General features: G+C 53.1%; 1 protein-coding gene across 1 annotated transcript; it reads left to right on the top strand.

The window, feature by feature from the left end:
* Positions 1 to 8,317: 8,317 nt before the first annotated feature.
* Positions 8,318 to 10,282, top strand: DLX2 (distal-less homeobox 2; the record flags this gene model as incomplete). The annotated part of the gene is made up of 3 exons (XM_084247975.1): positions 8,318 to 8,711; positions 9,210 to 9,394; positions 9,881 to 10,282. The coding sequence occupies 3 exons, from the start codon at positions 8,318 to 8,320 to the stop codon at positions 10,280 to 10,282; spliced, it is 981 nt and encodes a 326-aa protein (XP_084104101.1).
* Between the last annotated feature and the right edge of the window lie 2,964 nt (positions 10,283 to 13,246).

Raw genomic sequence — 13,246 nt, 5'->3', positions numbered from 1 at the left:
CCCCGGCCACTGGAGGAGGGTCCTACATGGCGCGCAGACCTCTCCTGCCGCCCGCTGCTCCCCTCAGCAGTGTACTTCGGTCCTTCTGCCTGCTCTGCTCCCCGCTCTGGCTCTGGTGAATTCTCTCACCCTCCCGTGCTTCTGACTGTACCCAGTGCTTGTATAAATAATAAATAAATAAATCTTTAAAAAAAAAAAGCAGAGATTATCAGACTCAATAGAAAAGCAAGATCCACCTATGTATATGCTTTCTATAGACAAATTTAAGCCTATTAACAACATAGTACCTCTCAGCCCCAAACTCATCTTTCATTAAAGACTTTGTCATCTAGCACAACTCTAAACTTTGTGGATAATGAGCACTAGAGAGACATTCCAGGAAAAAAAGGATGTTCTTTCCTGGCCTCAGGGTAGTCACTCACCACACACCTATACAGCACTACCAGCTTCTTCAATGCCCAACTCTTGTAGTACACAATGGTCAGAAGTGCCCAGCAGCCAGCAGCTTCTCTAGCACCCCATGAGCAGTTTCATAACAGAAACCATCTCTGCATGGGTAACTTTCCTCAGCACCCTAGGAAGGCAAGTTTCTGGTAAGTTCCAGGGAGTAAATTTTTAGCAAGCTCTGTCCATGCAACACCATAGTGACTCTTTATCATTCTGCCAGCCATGGCGCTACCCTCTCCTATCAGGAGTGGCTTTCATTTGTGATCCATTCATTCCCCAGAATGCAACCACACTGTTTCAACTAACTGCAAAGGAGGCTAGGAAATGAGAGTCTGTCTGTGCTCCCAAAAAGATCCATAAATGGGAAAAGAGGCCTCTCTGGTGGCACAAGGGGTTAAGATGCAACTTATGAAGCTGCTTACAACCTCTGCAACACAAGTTCAATCCCTGACCAGCCAGGGAACAACCCACATTGTGCAGCAGACCTCTCCTGACTCGCCCGCTGCTCCCCTCAGCAGTGTACTTCAGTCAATCTGCCTGTTATGTTCCCCACTCTGTCTCTGGTGAATCCTCTCACCACCACCCCCATGCCTCTGGCCTGTACCCCAGCTCTTGTATGCATAAATAAATAAATCTTTAAAAAAAAAAAAACAATGTAGGGGGCCCTCCCCTGGTGGCGCAGGCGGTTGAGCACCACACTGTGAAGCTGTCCACAGCCTCTGCAGCGCTGGTTCAATCCCTCAATCCCGGCCTGCTGGCGAGGGTCCCACATGGTGCAGCAGACCTCCCCTGTCACGCCCGCTGCTCCCCTCAGCAGTGTATTTCATCAGTCTACCTGTTCTGTTCCCCGCTCTGTCTCTGGTGAATCCTCTTGCCCTCCCACACATCTGGCCTGTACCCTGGTTCTTGTATAAATAAATAAATAAATCTTTAAAAAATAATAATAATTTAGGGAAAAAGCAGTTTCCTATTCCACCATTATCTATCACTTGTCAATAGAATGAAGTTTTATTCTGATTAAATACTAAATTGAGGCACAGAGGTGTTAAATAATTTTCCCAAGGTTACACAGCTTGCAAATGGCCAAGTCAGGATTTGAACCCAGAGTTTATACTTTTAACCATGCCAATACATTTTTATACTGATTCTCTGATAACCACTATGTATAAATTTGTGGTTATAATATTTTAATTAACATATTTCCTTTTATTTAAAAAAGATGCAAGGAACAGTAGATATAGCTACCCAGAGGGACAATCAGTTCCCTGTGAATAACTTCCAGGGTTCCTCCCTCACCCACTACTTCAATTTCAGAGAGGTGAGCAGAAGCAGCCTGGCTATGCCATGCAGGGAAGCTGCTGAAGCACAGTAGAACTCTATCCAGCTTGCTGAGTGACAATAGTGCAGTGCATTGGGCTTTGGAGTGGTGTTAGTACCCCTCCTAAATTCAGTGCTGCAGAAAGCCCCACGTTACCTTCATCTACAGTGCCTGACCACTTCCCAACATATGAGGACCATCTACTGCCTCCTCCAGGATCCATGCCAAATCCCCCACCTGCTCTGGTTCACTGGGGTGAGGAAGCTGTGTCTGCCTTCAGCTCAATTACCTGCAAAAGGCTTCTTTACTAACTAGAGAAAAGATGAACCAGGTCTCACTCATAGCAGGAGTCTAGAAAACCTAAATAAGAGACCAGGAAAAAGAATAACTATAAGAAAGAAAAAATCAAAATCAACAAACAACTATGAACCAGAGATACACTATGGGGGGGGGGGGCAGGGAAAGGAGAGATTGGGGTCAAAATAAGGGGGTTGCAATTGTATGGGGAATATAAAAATAAAGTTTAAAAAAATGGATTTGGGGGAACTTGAGGAAAAAAAAAAGATAAACCAATACCCTTACCTCTTTCTCTTAAAACCTGCAGAGCCTAGGCTAGAGAACACCAAGCTCTGAGGTAAACAGGGCAACAGATCAGAAAACCTGGAAGATGTATTCCCAGGCAATAATCCCATGAGGAAAACAGTGTTAATAGTAATCACATTCTACAGATGAAAACAATGAAGAACAGAAAAATTAAGCCCTTTTCCCAAGACCACACAGTAACAGCAATGGTTCAACCCAGTAAAGTTTGGCTCCCAGAATCCACCTGTCAACACATCCTCTCTGCATCCAGAAGAGGTGGCACAACTCTTTAGTGCCCAGTGGCACTAAAGTTTCCTTCTAAGTTCTTCTGTGCCTTCCCAACCCCCCAACCTGGAGTATAAAAAGATTTCAAGGCTAAGGCCAAGCTCTCCACCTGCACCCCCTCCAGCTCACAGCAGAGCCCTGTCAGCAAATAGAGGCCGGGAATTTAGGGGATATAAAGGTGAGAGATTTTCTTTCAGGTTTGAAAACAAACCTTGCTAAGAGTCATTTGCTTTGCATGCCTGTCACCATGCAACTGAGGTGCACGTGAAAGTGCAAAGTGAACATCCCAGTGATCTGAGTAGCTTCAATTTGGGGGGTGGGGGGTGGGGATGGGGTTGTAACTTGTGGAAGTGGTATTGTTTTCATGACCTGGACACTGAGACCTGGCAGCTTTTAGCTGTGAAAGGAGCCATGTCCCACTGATGTTTGCTGACCTATGCTAAGTACCCGGGCAAGTGAACTGGGACTCCACACCAGGACAATGCCTCAAATCCTCGGGAACCCCTAACCCCTCACTGGGAGTTCTAGCTCTCACTGGTTGGCTACCCTAGCTTCCGCTCTCCTCGCTTTAAACACTGAGTGAGCAATAAATTGAAAAGGGCATAACAAGGATCAGGAAAAACCTAGAAGGCAAATAGTGAACTTCTGCCTGAAAGTTCTAGATCCAGCTCTGTGAGCCTCCAGTGAAAAGATCATAGCTGGGAATGTAGCATAGCCGCCCATTGTCTTTCAAGCCCCTCGGGTTGACTCACATTCCAGCACAGTAGTTAATCCTTGGTGGAATCTCAATAGGGACAAACATTTGTCCTGAGCTCAGGTTTGCCTATGGGGCATTTGTTGTTTTGTTTTGTTTTGTTTTGCTTTGCTTTGCTTTGTTTTGTTTGGGGGGGCATGGGTAGGGAGTGGGGACAGAGGAAGGGCTGGGTGCCTGAGGGGAGAGGCTCCTGCCTACCTACCCCCCACCTCCCCTGACCCTATAGTCTGTTGGAGATCTAGGAGGGGTCGAACTAGGAATCCTTTCTGTGCAGTGCCTGAAAGCCTGCTAGTCTCCCAAGATACCTCTCCTTTAAGTTCCCTCCTGGGGGAGGAGGTGATCTCCCACCCACCTATGCCACCGTGCTGGCAACACCTAGAGGGGGAGTGTTGGTATGTTGCCTAGTTCTCCAGTGTTCCACATGTCAGAAACCTAGCAGAGAGGCAGCAGTATTTTGTTTCTGTGGTTCAAAATTGAGTTCCAGTCCTAGCTCTGCTGTGTTTTCCTAAAACAAGTGATGTTATCTCTCTAAGCCTTGGTTTCCCCAATGTGGATGGTCAGTGAGGTGTTAGTGAGATAAAGATAAAGGGAGTGAGATAAAAAGGTAAAGGGCTTGGCAGAACTCCTGAGGCTCAATAATGCTACATAAATAAATGTTGGTGCCACTAATAGTCATCTCAATATACCTGCTTTGCCCACTGGATTGTAAACTAGGGAGAAAAGGAACCACCAGCACCTGGCACAGTGCCTGGTGTGGTGGCTGAGAGGACAGTGACTGAGTAAGTTCAGGTAGGGGAGGGTGGAGTAGAGTTAGGTAGGGACCAGTAAATAATCAAAAATCTGAGACAATCTGAGCTGCAGGCAAAAAGAGGGGTGAGGATGCCGCTGGGGGCTGCCAGAGCACAGAGAACGACCACTCTCGCGCAGACTCTACCTGCAATCTCAGGTCCCTGGGCCCGACTCACAGCCAAAGAGATTTCTGGAGGTTCTGTCCCATGGGTCCGTTTTCATTTTGTCCTCTCACCCAGTCTATGGGGGCGGGGGTTGAGGGGTGGGTCAGAGATGGGACCCTAAATTGTAGACCCTGGAGTCAGAGATCCGGCCTGCCTGAGGGCCAAATGGTGTGGGAGGAGCTGACCACATCCCGGGTCTCTAGAGGCCGCGTTAGGGGTGAGCGGGTATAAACCTTGCCCGAAAGGATCGAGCCAATGAAGAAGGGTGCATGGTCAGGCTGGTCTGGAAAAGGTGGAGACTAAAACACGGGGACTAACACACGAGACACTAAAGCCTCTCGGGCCAGTGGCCCAGAAACCCGTGTTCCGAGCCCTTAGACAGAGAGTGCCGAGCGAGGATACTGGGCGGTCCTGAGGCCGCGTGGGTAAGCCCTGCCAGAGCAGGAGCCTGTTCCCGCTGCGCGCGAAAGGTACCGGCGGCCTCCCGGCGCTTCCTGGCCATGGGGGCCCACGCTCCCGCACCAGGGCACTCCCGACCGGCTTTCTGGCTGGTGCAGCACAATGCTCCATAAGAGGCAATGCGCTTGGCGCCAGGATGCTCGGCAATCTTGACCTTGGCCAGCAGTGAGGCAGGAGGCTGAAAGCAAGCCAGGGATCGCCAACCTGTTTCTCAAGAGCGCTCGCTGTCTGCCAGAGACCCGCAGCAGGTCAACCGAGCACCCTGCGGACTGCACTGTGGCAAGAGAGAAAGGCAGCCTGGCAAACCCGGAACCCGGAGGGGTTCCTACCGCAGGGAAGTCGTTTCTGTCCCACAGTCTCAGAGTCAGTCTCTGCTATGGGAATGATTCCGTCCCTGCCTGGCAAGGGTTTATAGTGACTCTCACATGAGAGGACACAGTGAGGCTCTGTGACGAGATAGGATGCCTGAAGGACATCCCGGTGGACACCGGATCCAAGGCACAGATGTCCCAGCAATGGGGGTGGAACGTACAAGACCTGAATGGAGACACTGAGTTCCCCCTTCACCTCCCATCCTTCCCCAGGTCCCTGAAGAGTGAAAAAATCCCAGGGGAGAGAAAAAAACAGAAATCTGAGGATAGTTCCTGAGACTGAAAAGGAAGTTCTAGCCCTCCAAACTCTGTCTGAGCTCTTCTCACCGCTCTCACATCACTGTGGAGAGGAAGCATACTACCTTGTTGGGACTGTGGATGAAAGTGTCAATTCAGTTCTCTACTGTCTTCCTGACTCTAAGTCAAAATGAGGGTATCATTTGGATATTGTGATGGAGTAATCCGATAATTTGGACCAACTGAGATTGTGTGGAGATTCCGAATTCAGATCTCAAATCTTTATTTGATTTTCCTAATGCAGTTTTCCTCGCTCTCTTTCTTGCTCATGGCTTGCTCGGTCTTTACACACACACACACACACACACACACACTTGTTTTCCAGTTAAAGGGGAACTCAAGTCATATTTCCTTTCAGGAGGATGCTATTTTTCAGATGTCAGCTGACCTGGGCCTTAGGCTATTAATAGAGGTTCTCACCGGTAATAAAATACAACAGACTTGCCACGATGAAAAAGTCTGGAAGACATGCTTAGGGGTGGGAACAAAAGAGCAGAGAGAAGACAAGATTATGGCAATTAGATCTTTCATATTTCATTTTCAGGGGAGGAAAAGTGTCTATATTGGGTCAAAACAGCTATCACTGTGGTGACAGAAAGATTTGGAATTTATTGTCGAGACACCAAAAGGCAGTCTTGATTTAATATCAAGAGGTTATTTTTTAAAGATTTATTTATTTATGCATACAAGAGTTGGGGTACAGGCCAGAAATGTGGGGGGTCAGAGGATTCACCAGAGACAGAGCAGGGAACAGAACAGGCAGACTGATTGAGACACACTGCTGAGAGGAGCAGGAGCGGTCTGCCTCACCATGTGGGTTGCTCTCTGGCTGGCTGGGACTGGGATCAAACTGGTGCTGCAGAGGTTGCAGGTTGCCTCATAGGGCGGTGTGTAACCCCTTGGGCCACCAGGGAGGCACTCAAGAGGTTATTTTTGTAACTGGAGCCCACAAAGTAGTAGGCAAAGCACAGGGAAGACATAATGCAGTCCCAGAGGCTCACCTCCCAAAGCCTTTCTAACAAACTCACCCTTCTCCATCCAAGGGCCTTCCTTAACCTAAAGGAAGGAATTTAATGATGATTACCTTCCTCATTATTCCGCAGAGGGTGAGCTGTGTGGATGCTGGAGTTTTAATTACACACTTGCTTTTTCTGGGGAAGAGGACCAATGATCATATTTTTCAAAGTATCAACTTGTTTTCTATTAGGCAGTTGTTGTAACAAGTTCTTTCAGCGACATGTTATGTCTTTAGGAGGGGATGTTTCAGATGGCACGCACTAGCACAATTTTGTGGCTTTTAATTACTGTTTTGTTCTTTTAGGGGGGTTCAGAGGCTGGCGCCTCTGGCGTATTTAGACTGTCTACCCGGCCCGCCGCAACCTCGTACACTTCCACCAGGTGGCACCACAAGGCAGGCCCTGCCGCAGAAACAGCCAACTTGAGTGGAGTTAAGACGAGGGTCCCCCCCCCAACTCCCGCCCCTGTTTCCCAACTACCAGCAAATAGAAATAAAGTGACTTTTAAAGCCACTTGAGCTTTAAAAGAAGAAGAAAGTGCAAGGATATGGCCGAACAGGATACTAAATGGCAAAACTGTAAAATGGAGTTAAGTGCACAAAAGAAAACTATTTGTTTCTGAAAGTTTAGCAAATTTGGTGAACCTGAGTATTATCCCAACTCCTTGTTCAAGTCCTCGAATTTAGAGTTAAAATGAACTTCGAAGGTTATCCAATCAGTCTGGTCTAGCTTTCCTGCTACAGAAGAAATCCCTGGAATCACTTTTCGGGTGTCAGTTACTAGCCATCAAACATACATAATTACTCAGAGTCTTGGCGTGTCAAGAAAACGTATTATTATCAATAATACCCGTGAGTTTATATAGCTTTTCAAGTAACAAGGGAAATCGTTTAAATTCTATCCAGCTAATTGTACTAATATCCCTGTGGGTTGGTTAAGATGCAAGTATTATTATACGTGGTTTATGGATAATTTAAATCAATTGACCATGCCTAGTGCCGGCTGGCTGGCGAAAGAAAGTGCCAGAAGCTTCGAAGAAAAGCAGTTAGACCTGGCCTGACTCTTGGTACCGCTTTATTCTGATGAATGTTCCAAAGCTGACCTCAGATATGAAGGTACGAATCACTGGAACCAGTTGGCACTTGTGCACAGAATAAAACGGGACACCCTATTTCTTCTCCTCGGAAGCGAAGTACCAGTCTCAGTCCTCAAGCCTTCAGAACCCTCGTCGCCGCCCCCCCGGACTCCCCACTCTCACCCAGGCCGCCCCTCTGTCCCCGGCCTCGCGCTCACTTGCAGCAGCGCGTGTCCGCACCCGCCGCCGCCAGCCCCGCCACCCCGCGGGGCGGCCGGGGGTTCCGGGGCGCTACTAGCCGGGTGGCCCGGCCCGTGCGATTGGCTGTTGCTAGGTGACGTGGCCTGCGCTCACGTGACGCGAGTTAAATACCCACCCGGCGGGAGCCCGCCCAGCAGACAATCGTAAAGCCGCTCGGGCCGCTCACCTGCTCCCGCCTCCCGGCGCCCCGGCCCGGCCCGGCCCCGCCACCCCTGCCCCCGCCACCGCGCGCCCCCGCCCGCGCCCGCGCCCGCGCCGGCGAGCAGCCGAGCAGGCGGAGAGGCGGAGAGAGGATGCGGCCGGCCGCGGCGGTCCCGAGCGGTGCACGGTGATCGCCTCCCCCGGAGGAGGAGTTGCCTAGACCGTTGCCACATTTCTTGTTTTCCTCCCCCGCCCCCCGTAATTACATTGGCTGCTGGAGGGCACTGGGAGAGACGGAGGAGGCGCCTCGCTTCCCCCTCGCGCCCGCCACCCCGGCTCTTTCCCGTCCCGGGCCAGGATGACTGGAGTCTTTGACAGTCTGGTGGCTGATATGCACTCGACCCAGATCACGGCCTCCAGCACTTACCACCAGCACCAGCAGCCCCCGAGCGGCGGCGGCGCTGGCTCCGGGGGCAGCAGCGGCAGCAGCCTCCACAAGCCCCAGGAATCGCCCACCCTCCCGGTGTCCACAGCGACCGACAGCAGCTACTACACCAACCAGCAGCACCCGGCGGGCGGCGGCGGCGGTGGGGGCTCGCCCTACGCGCACATGGGTTCCTACCAGTACCACGCCGGCGGCCTCAACAACGTCCCCTATTCTGCCAAGAGCGGCTACGACCTGGGCTACACGGCCGCCTACACCTCCTACGCGCCCTACGGAACCAGTGCGTCCCCGGCCAACAACGAACCTGGTATGCACAACGCTGGCGTCCTGCGTGCCAAGTCGGTCGAGTTACCACGATGGGTGGGATAAAAATGTTTGGGGCGGAGACCTGTTCCGAGTCCTGGCCTTCTGCTGCCTACTCCCCGCCCGCCCCGCGCCCTTCGCCCCGCTCAACCCTCCAATCTGCGGAGGGGCATCGGGGACTGCCCAGGTGCTCAGCGGGCGGACGGGGTGGTCTCCGGGATCGAGCGGGCTCAAGGTGCAGGCCTCATGGTAACCCCATTTCTTTGGCACCTGCTCGCCCTTCTCTCCGGTAGGCGCCTTTCTTCCCCTTACCTGGAGGGTCCCGCGCCGGAGTTCGGTGCCGCGCGGGTCGGTGCGCGCGAAGATGCGCCTGAGCGCTGCGCAGTCTCCAGGAACCCGCCTCCGGGTTCAGGCCAAGCCCCCCACGCGGCCCTCCCGGCGGCTGGCGGGAGCTCTTGGGCACCCCAGGTTGCGCGATGCTCACGATTCCGTTTCATTGCAGAGAAAGAGGACCTGGAGCCTGAAATCCGGATAGTGAACGGAAAGCCAAAGAAAGTCCGCAAACCCCGCACCATCTACTCCAGTTTTCAGCTGGCGGCTCTTCAGCGGCGTTTCCAAAAGACTCAGTATTTGGCACTGCCCGAAAGAGCCGAGTTGGCGGCTTCGCTGGGCCTCACCCAGACTCAGGTGAGGGCCCAGCGGTCTGGGTGGCAGGGGAGACGGAGTGGGGTGCTGGCTTGGAAGCAGGCGGGTTCAGGACAGTATGCTTAAAGTATTTCGGAGGTATCTTTAAGGAGAGGTTCGTGCCTTGGGCGGCCTAAATACCTAGGCCTGAAGCTGAAGTGCTCCAGGAACTGACTCTCTGTGAGGGAAGGAAAGAACCGGGGTGGGCAGAAATCGGTACCACGTTGTCTTTGCGCGCGCTTCTGATTAAGCGGGTAAAATGGCTGGCCCGCCGGACCCCCTCTCACTGTCACCAGCAGCCTCGGGCTTTTTGAGCTTACTTCCCCGCGGAGCGGGATCCCTCGGCGCCTCTGCGGCCCGGCACGTGACCGGCTTACCAGCCCGGGGTGCTCGGAGCCCGCCTCTCGCGTGCGTCCGGTCTGCGCCCGCTCCGCGCCCCGGCCCCGCGCCGCGGTCCCTCCGCTAACGCTTAGGTTCTTTTCCACAAAGGTCAAAATCTGGTTCCAGAACCGCCGCTCCAAGTTCAAGAAGATGTGGAAAAGCGGTGAGATCCCCTCGGAGCAGCACCCCGGGGCCAGCGCCTCGCCACCCTGCGCGTCGCCGCCGGTCTCGGCGCCGGCTTCCTGGGACTTCGGCGCGCCCGCGCGCATGGGGGGCGGCGGCCCGGGCAGCGGCGGCAGCGGCGCGGGCAGCTCGGGCTCCAGCCCCAGCAGCGCGGCCTCGGCTTTCCTGGGCAACTACCCCTGGTACCACCAGGCCTCCGGCTCCGCCTCGCACCTGCAGGCCGCCGCGCCGCTGCTGCACCCCACGCAGACCCCGCAGCCGCACCACCACCACCACCACCACCACGGCGGCGGGGGAGCCCCGGTGAGCGCGGGGACGATTTTCTAACCCCGGGGAGCCGGCGCCAGAGACTGAGCGAGCAGAGACCAGTTCTCGTCCGCGCAGGCCCCCAGAGCCAGAGGGTCCCTCCGGCCCGGCGGCTGACGCCCCCCACCCCGCCCGGAGGTGGCGGCCACCACGCGCGCCCCGGGCCCGGCCCCCTCCGCGCCCACCGAGCGGCTGGGAACCCGGAGCGTCTTCTGGCTCCACGGGCACCTCTCCGAAGAGGCTTCTTGCCGCAGGCCACCCTCCGAGGCCGCGTTTCCGACCTGAGCCCCGGCCTCTCGCGCTCCGAGCGAGTTGCTCAGACTTGCCTCCCCGCCCCGCCCCGCCCTCCCGCCTGGCGAGGCCGTCCGGCGCCTTCCTAGCCCGGGGCCGCTAGCCCAGACCCGGGGAAGAACGCCTCCCCCGCCCGCCGGGCCTCCCGGGCTCTCAGAGGCTCCTTTCTCCTCGCCCGCCCCCAGGCCCCGCTCCAGTCCGCTAGGGTTCCTGACCTCGGGTCCAGGCTGCCCGCCCTCCCCCGCGCGCCCCCGTGACCCGGGCGGCCCGCCGCTTTTTTTCTGCCCTGCTGTCTCCAGCCCCCCGGCGCCCCCTCCCGCCCCCGCCCTCGTCTCCCCCAGGAACGCTCCCTTAGCGCTCTGCTCATCCATCACCAGTGGAGTTTTTTTATTTTTATTTTTTTAAAAGTTTAGGTGCCTTTGCGGATGACCTCATTTTGATGTTGGGAAAAATGATTTTTTAATATGTGGACACTGCAAAAAATGTGTTTAAATTATCTTTTTTAAAACCTATTCAGGATTATTAGCCTGGACTTCGACATAGAGTTTGTAAATAAAGGTGTCTGTGCAGATTTTCCCACTGATTTATTTGTATAAAATATTCATCTTTTCAGACATTTTTGTAAACCCCCACTTGTGAAAACTGCGGTTTTGCAGTGACCTCAGCAACCCCTCCGTTTTATTTTTCCTTTGAAAAATTTTCTCAGTTAAACTAAGCTACTGATTTGGATTTGTTTTATCTTATCCTAAAGTCTTTGTTCCTGAAAGGTATTTTGGGGTTATTTATTATGAAAACAACATGCTCTTAATGTTGATTTTACAATATGAAGAGATTATTTAAATAAATTATTGTTTTCATTGGATGTGTGCGCTTTTTCCTTGGTGTCTCGCCCGGGAAGCTGGAGCCGCTGCCCAGGCGGGGAACCTGGTTAGCCGAGAGGGACTTTTGCATCTTTCAGAGGCAGCGAGGCCAGTGAGGTGAAGCAGGCAAGCGCGGGCTCACTCCTCACGGGGCCTCTGCGGAGGATTCACGCTCTGCCCCCACCCTAGTCCCTCGTGGGTTTCGCCAGCTCGCTGAGCTGTGAGTCACTCAACGCCCGGCGGCTGCAGCCTCCGCCAGCCCGACCCCTCCGGCGCCGGCGCCAGGGCCCCGCGCCTAGGCTGTCTCTGCCGCCCCCGCTCCCTCGCGGCCGGTCAGGCAGTGCGTGTATGCCGCCGCCGCGGACCGGCTGCAGTTTGGGTCCGAGCGCTGCCTCAGCACCGGGTCAGACCCCTGCATTGGACCTTCCCCTCTGTTTGCCCCGCAGCCCTTGGGGGCTGGCTGAGCCAAGAACTCTGTGAGTCACCCGGTACCCTCGGGAGATATGGTTGGTTCCTCAGGAATGCAGAGCGACCCTGGCACACAGGGATGCCACAAGGCTAGCATATACACAACCACACACTGTGACTCTCACAGTCACATCTATGCTATCACACACAGTCACACACTCATGCTTCCAAACATTCACACAGTGATATGCATTCTAACAATCATACACTTACATTGCGTTACTCTTAACACTTGCACATAAAACAAATCCATGCACCCTCACTATTCATACACACTGATATGCAAACTCACATGCATTCATGCACACTTACACACGCACATCTAGATTGATGCCCATTGCTGCCAGAGCTATAGATAGCCTTTCGCCTCATATTCTCCAAGCGCAAAGATCCACATTTAGCTCTACTTTCCACCTTGGGTCTCATCCAACTGGCTGTTAGGTTTGGAAATGACCCTACTTTCTGGCATTCCATGGAAAGGCCACCAGTAAGTGGTTAATCCAGGCCTGAACTAAAATTTCCCTTGCTTTGAAAGCACTGGGACCTATAGTTGGGAGTTTTCTGGCCTCAATCACTGGCTGTGTGACTTTGGGCTCTCCACTTAACCTCTCTGTGCTGTTTTCAGATCTATAAGACAAGAGAAATAACAGCTATCTCGGACTTGTTGTGAGTTGTTTAATGAGGCACTGAGGTAACACTGTGCCTGGGACATGGCAGACATTAAATTTTTGCTATTAGTAGTGTATTGTTGTATCCCCCCCCCCCCCAAAGGAAGGTGTTGCTTTTGCCTGCTATTACAAGGTCCAAAGTTACCCAAAGGCCTTTCCAACTTCACCTTGTATGGAAAAGCAGCATTCCTGGATTGGGAGAGCTCCTATTTGGGAGAAATATCTCAGCCATTCCTTCTGGAGAGGTCGTTGGAGCAAACCAGAGTCCTGATTGCCAAATCCAGGCCTCTTTTCCTGTTAGATGGTTATTCAAGCCATCCTTGCTGTGTGTCTTTAACTCACTTCTGCAGGGGGAAAAAATGGACAAGAGGTGGAGGTGACTTTCTAGGCTCAGTGGCATCATCCTGAGAATTCTGACTTTCCTGAGAAGATTGTTTTGGAGGCTGCTCCAGGTCTGGTTTACAACAGAGCATGGTCCAGGGTGTTGGGTGTCCCGGGGAATGCACACAGTCTACACAATCCAGTGTCCATTTACATTTATGCCTTGTCCCTATCTGGAGAGGCCTGGGTTGGCGCTATCCAATCCTTTGACACCCACAATCCTGTTGGCCCTAAGCAGCCACTGTTTAGCAGACCCCCAATTCTTCCCCCCACTTCCAAATTCCTTGGTTTTCTCCGAGTGCCAGTAGCTGGTGCCA

This window comes from Talpa europaea, assembly GCF_964194135.1.
Source record: "Talpa europaea genome assembly, chromosome: 1".
Lineage (NCBI taxonomy): Eukaryota > Metazoa > Chordata > Mammalia > Eulipotyphla > Talpidae > Talpa > Talpa europaea.
Note: the sequence above shows the minus strand (reverse complement) of the source record. Positions and strands in the feature narration are given on the sequence as shown.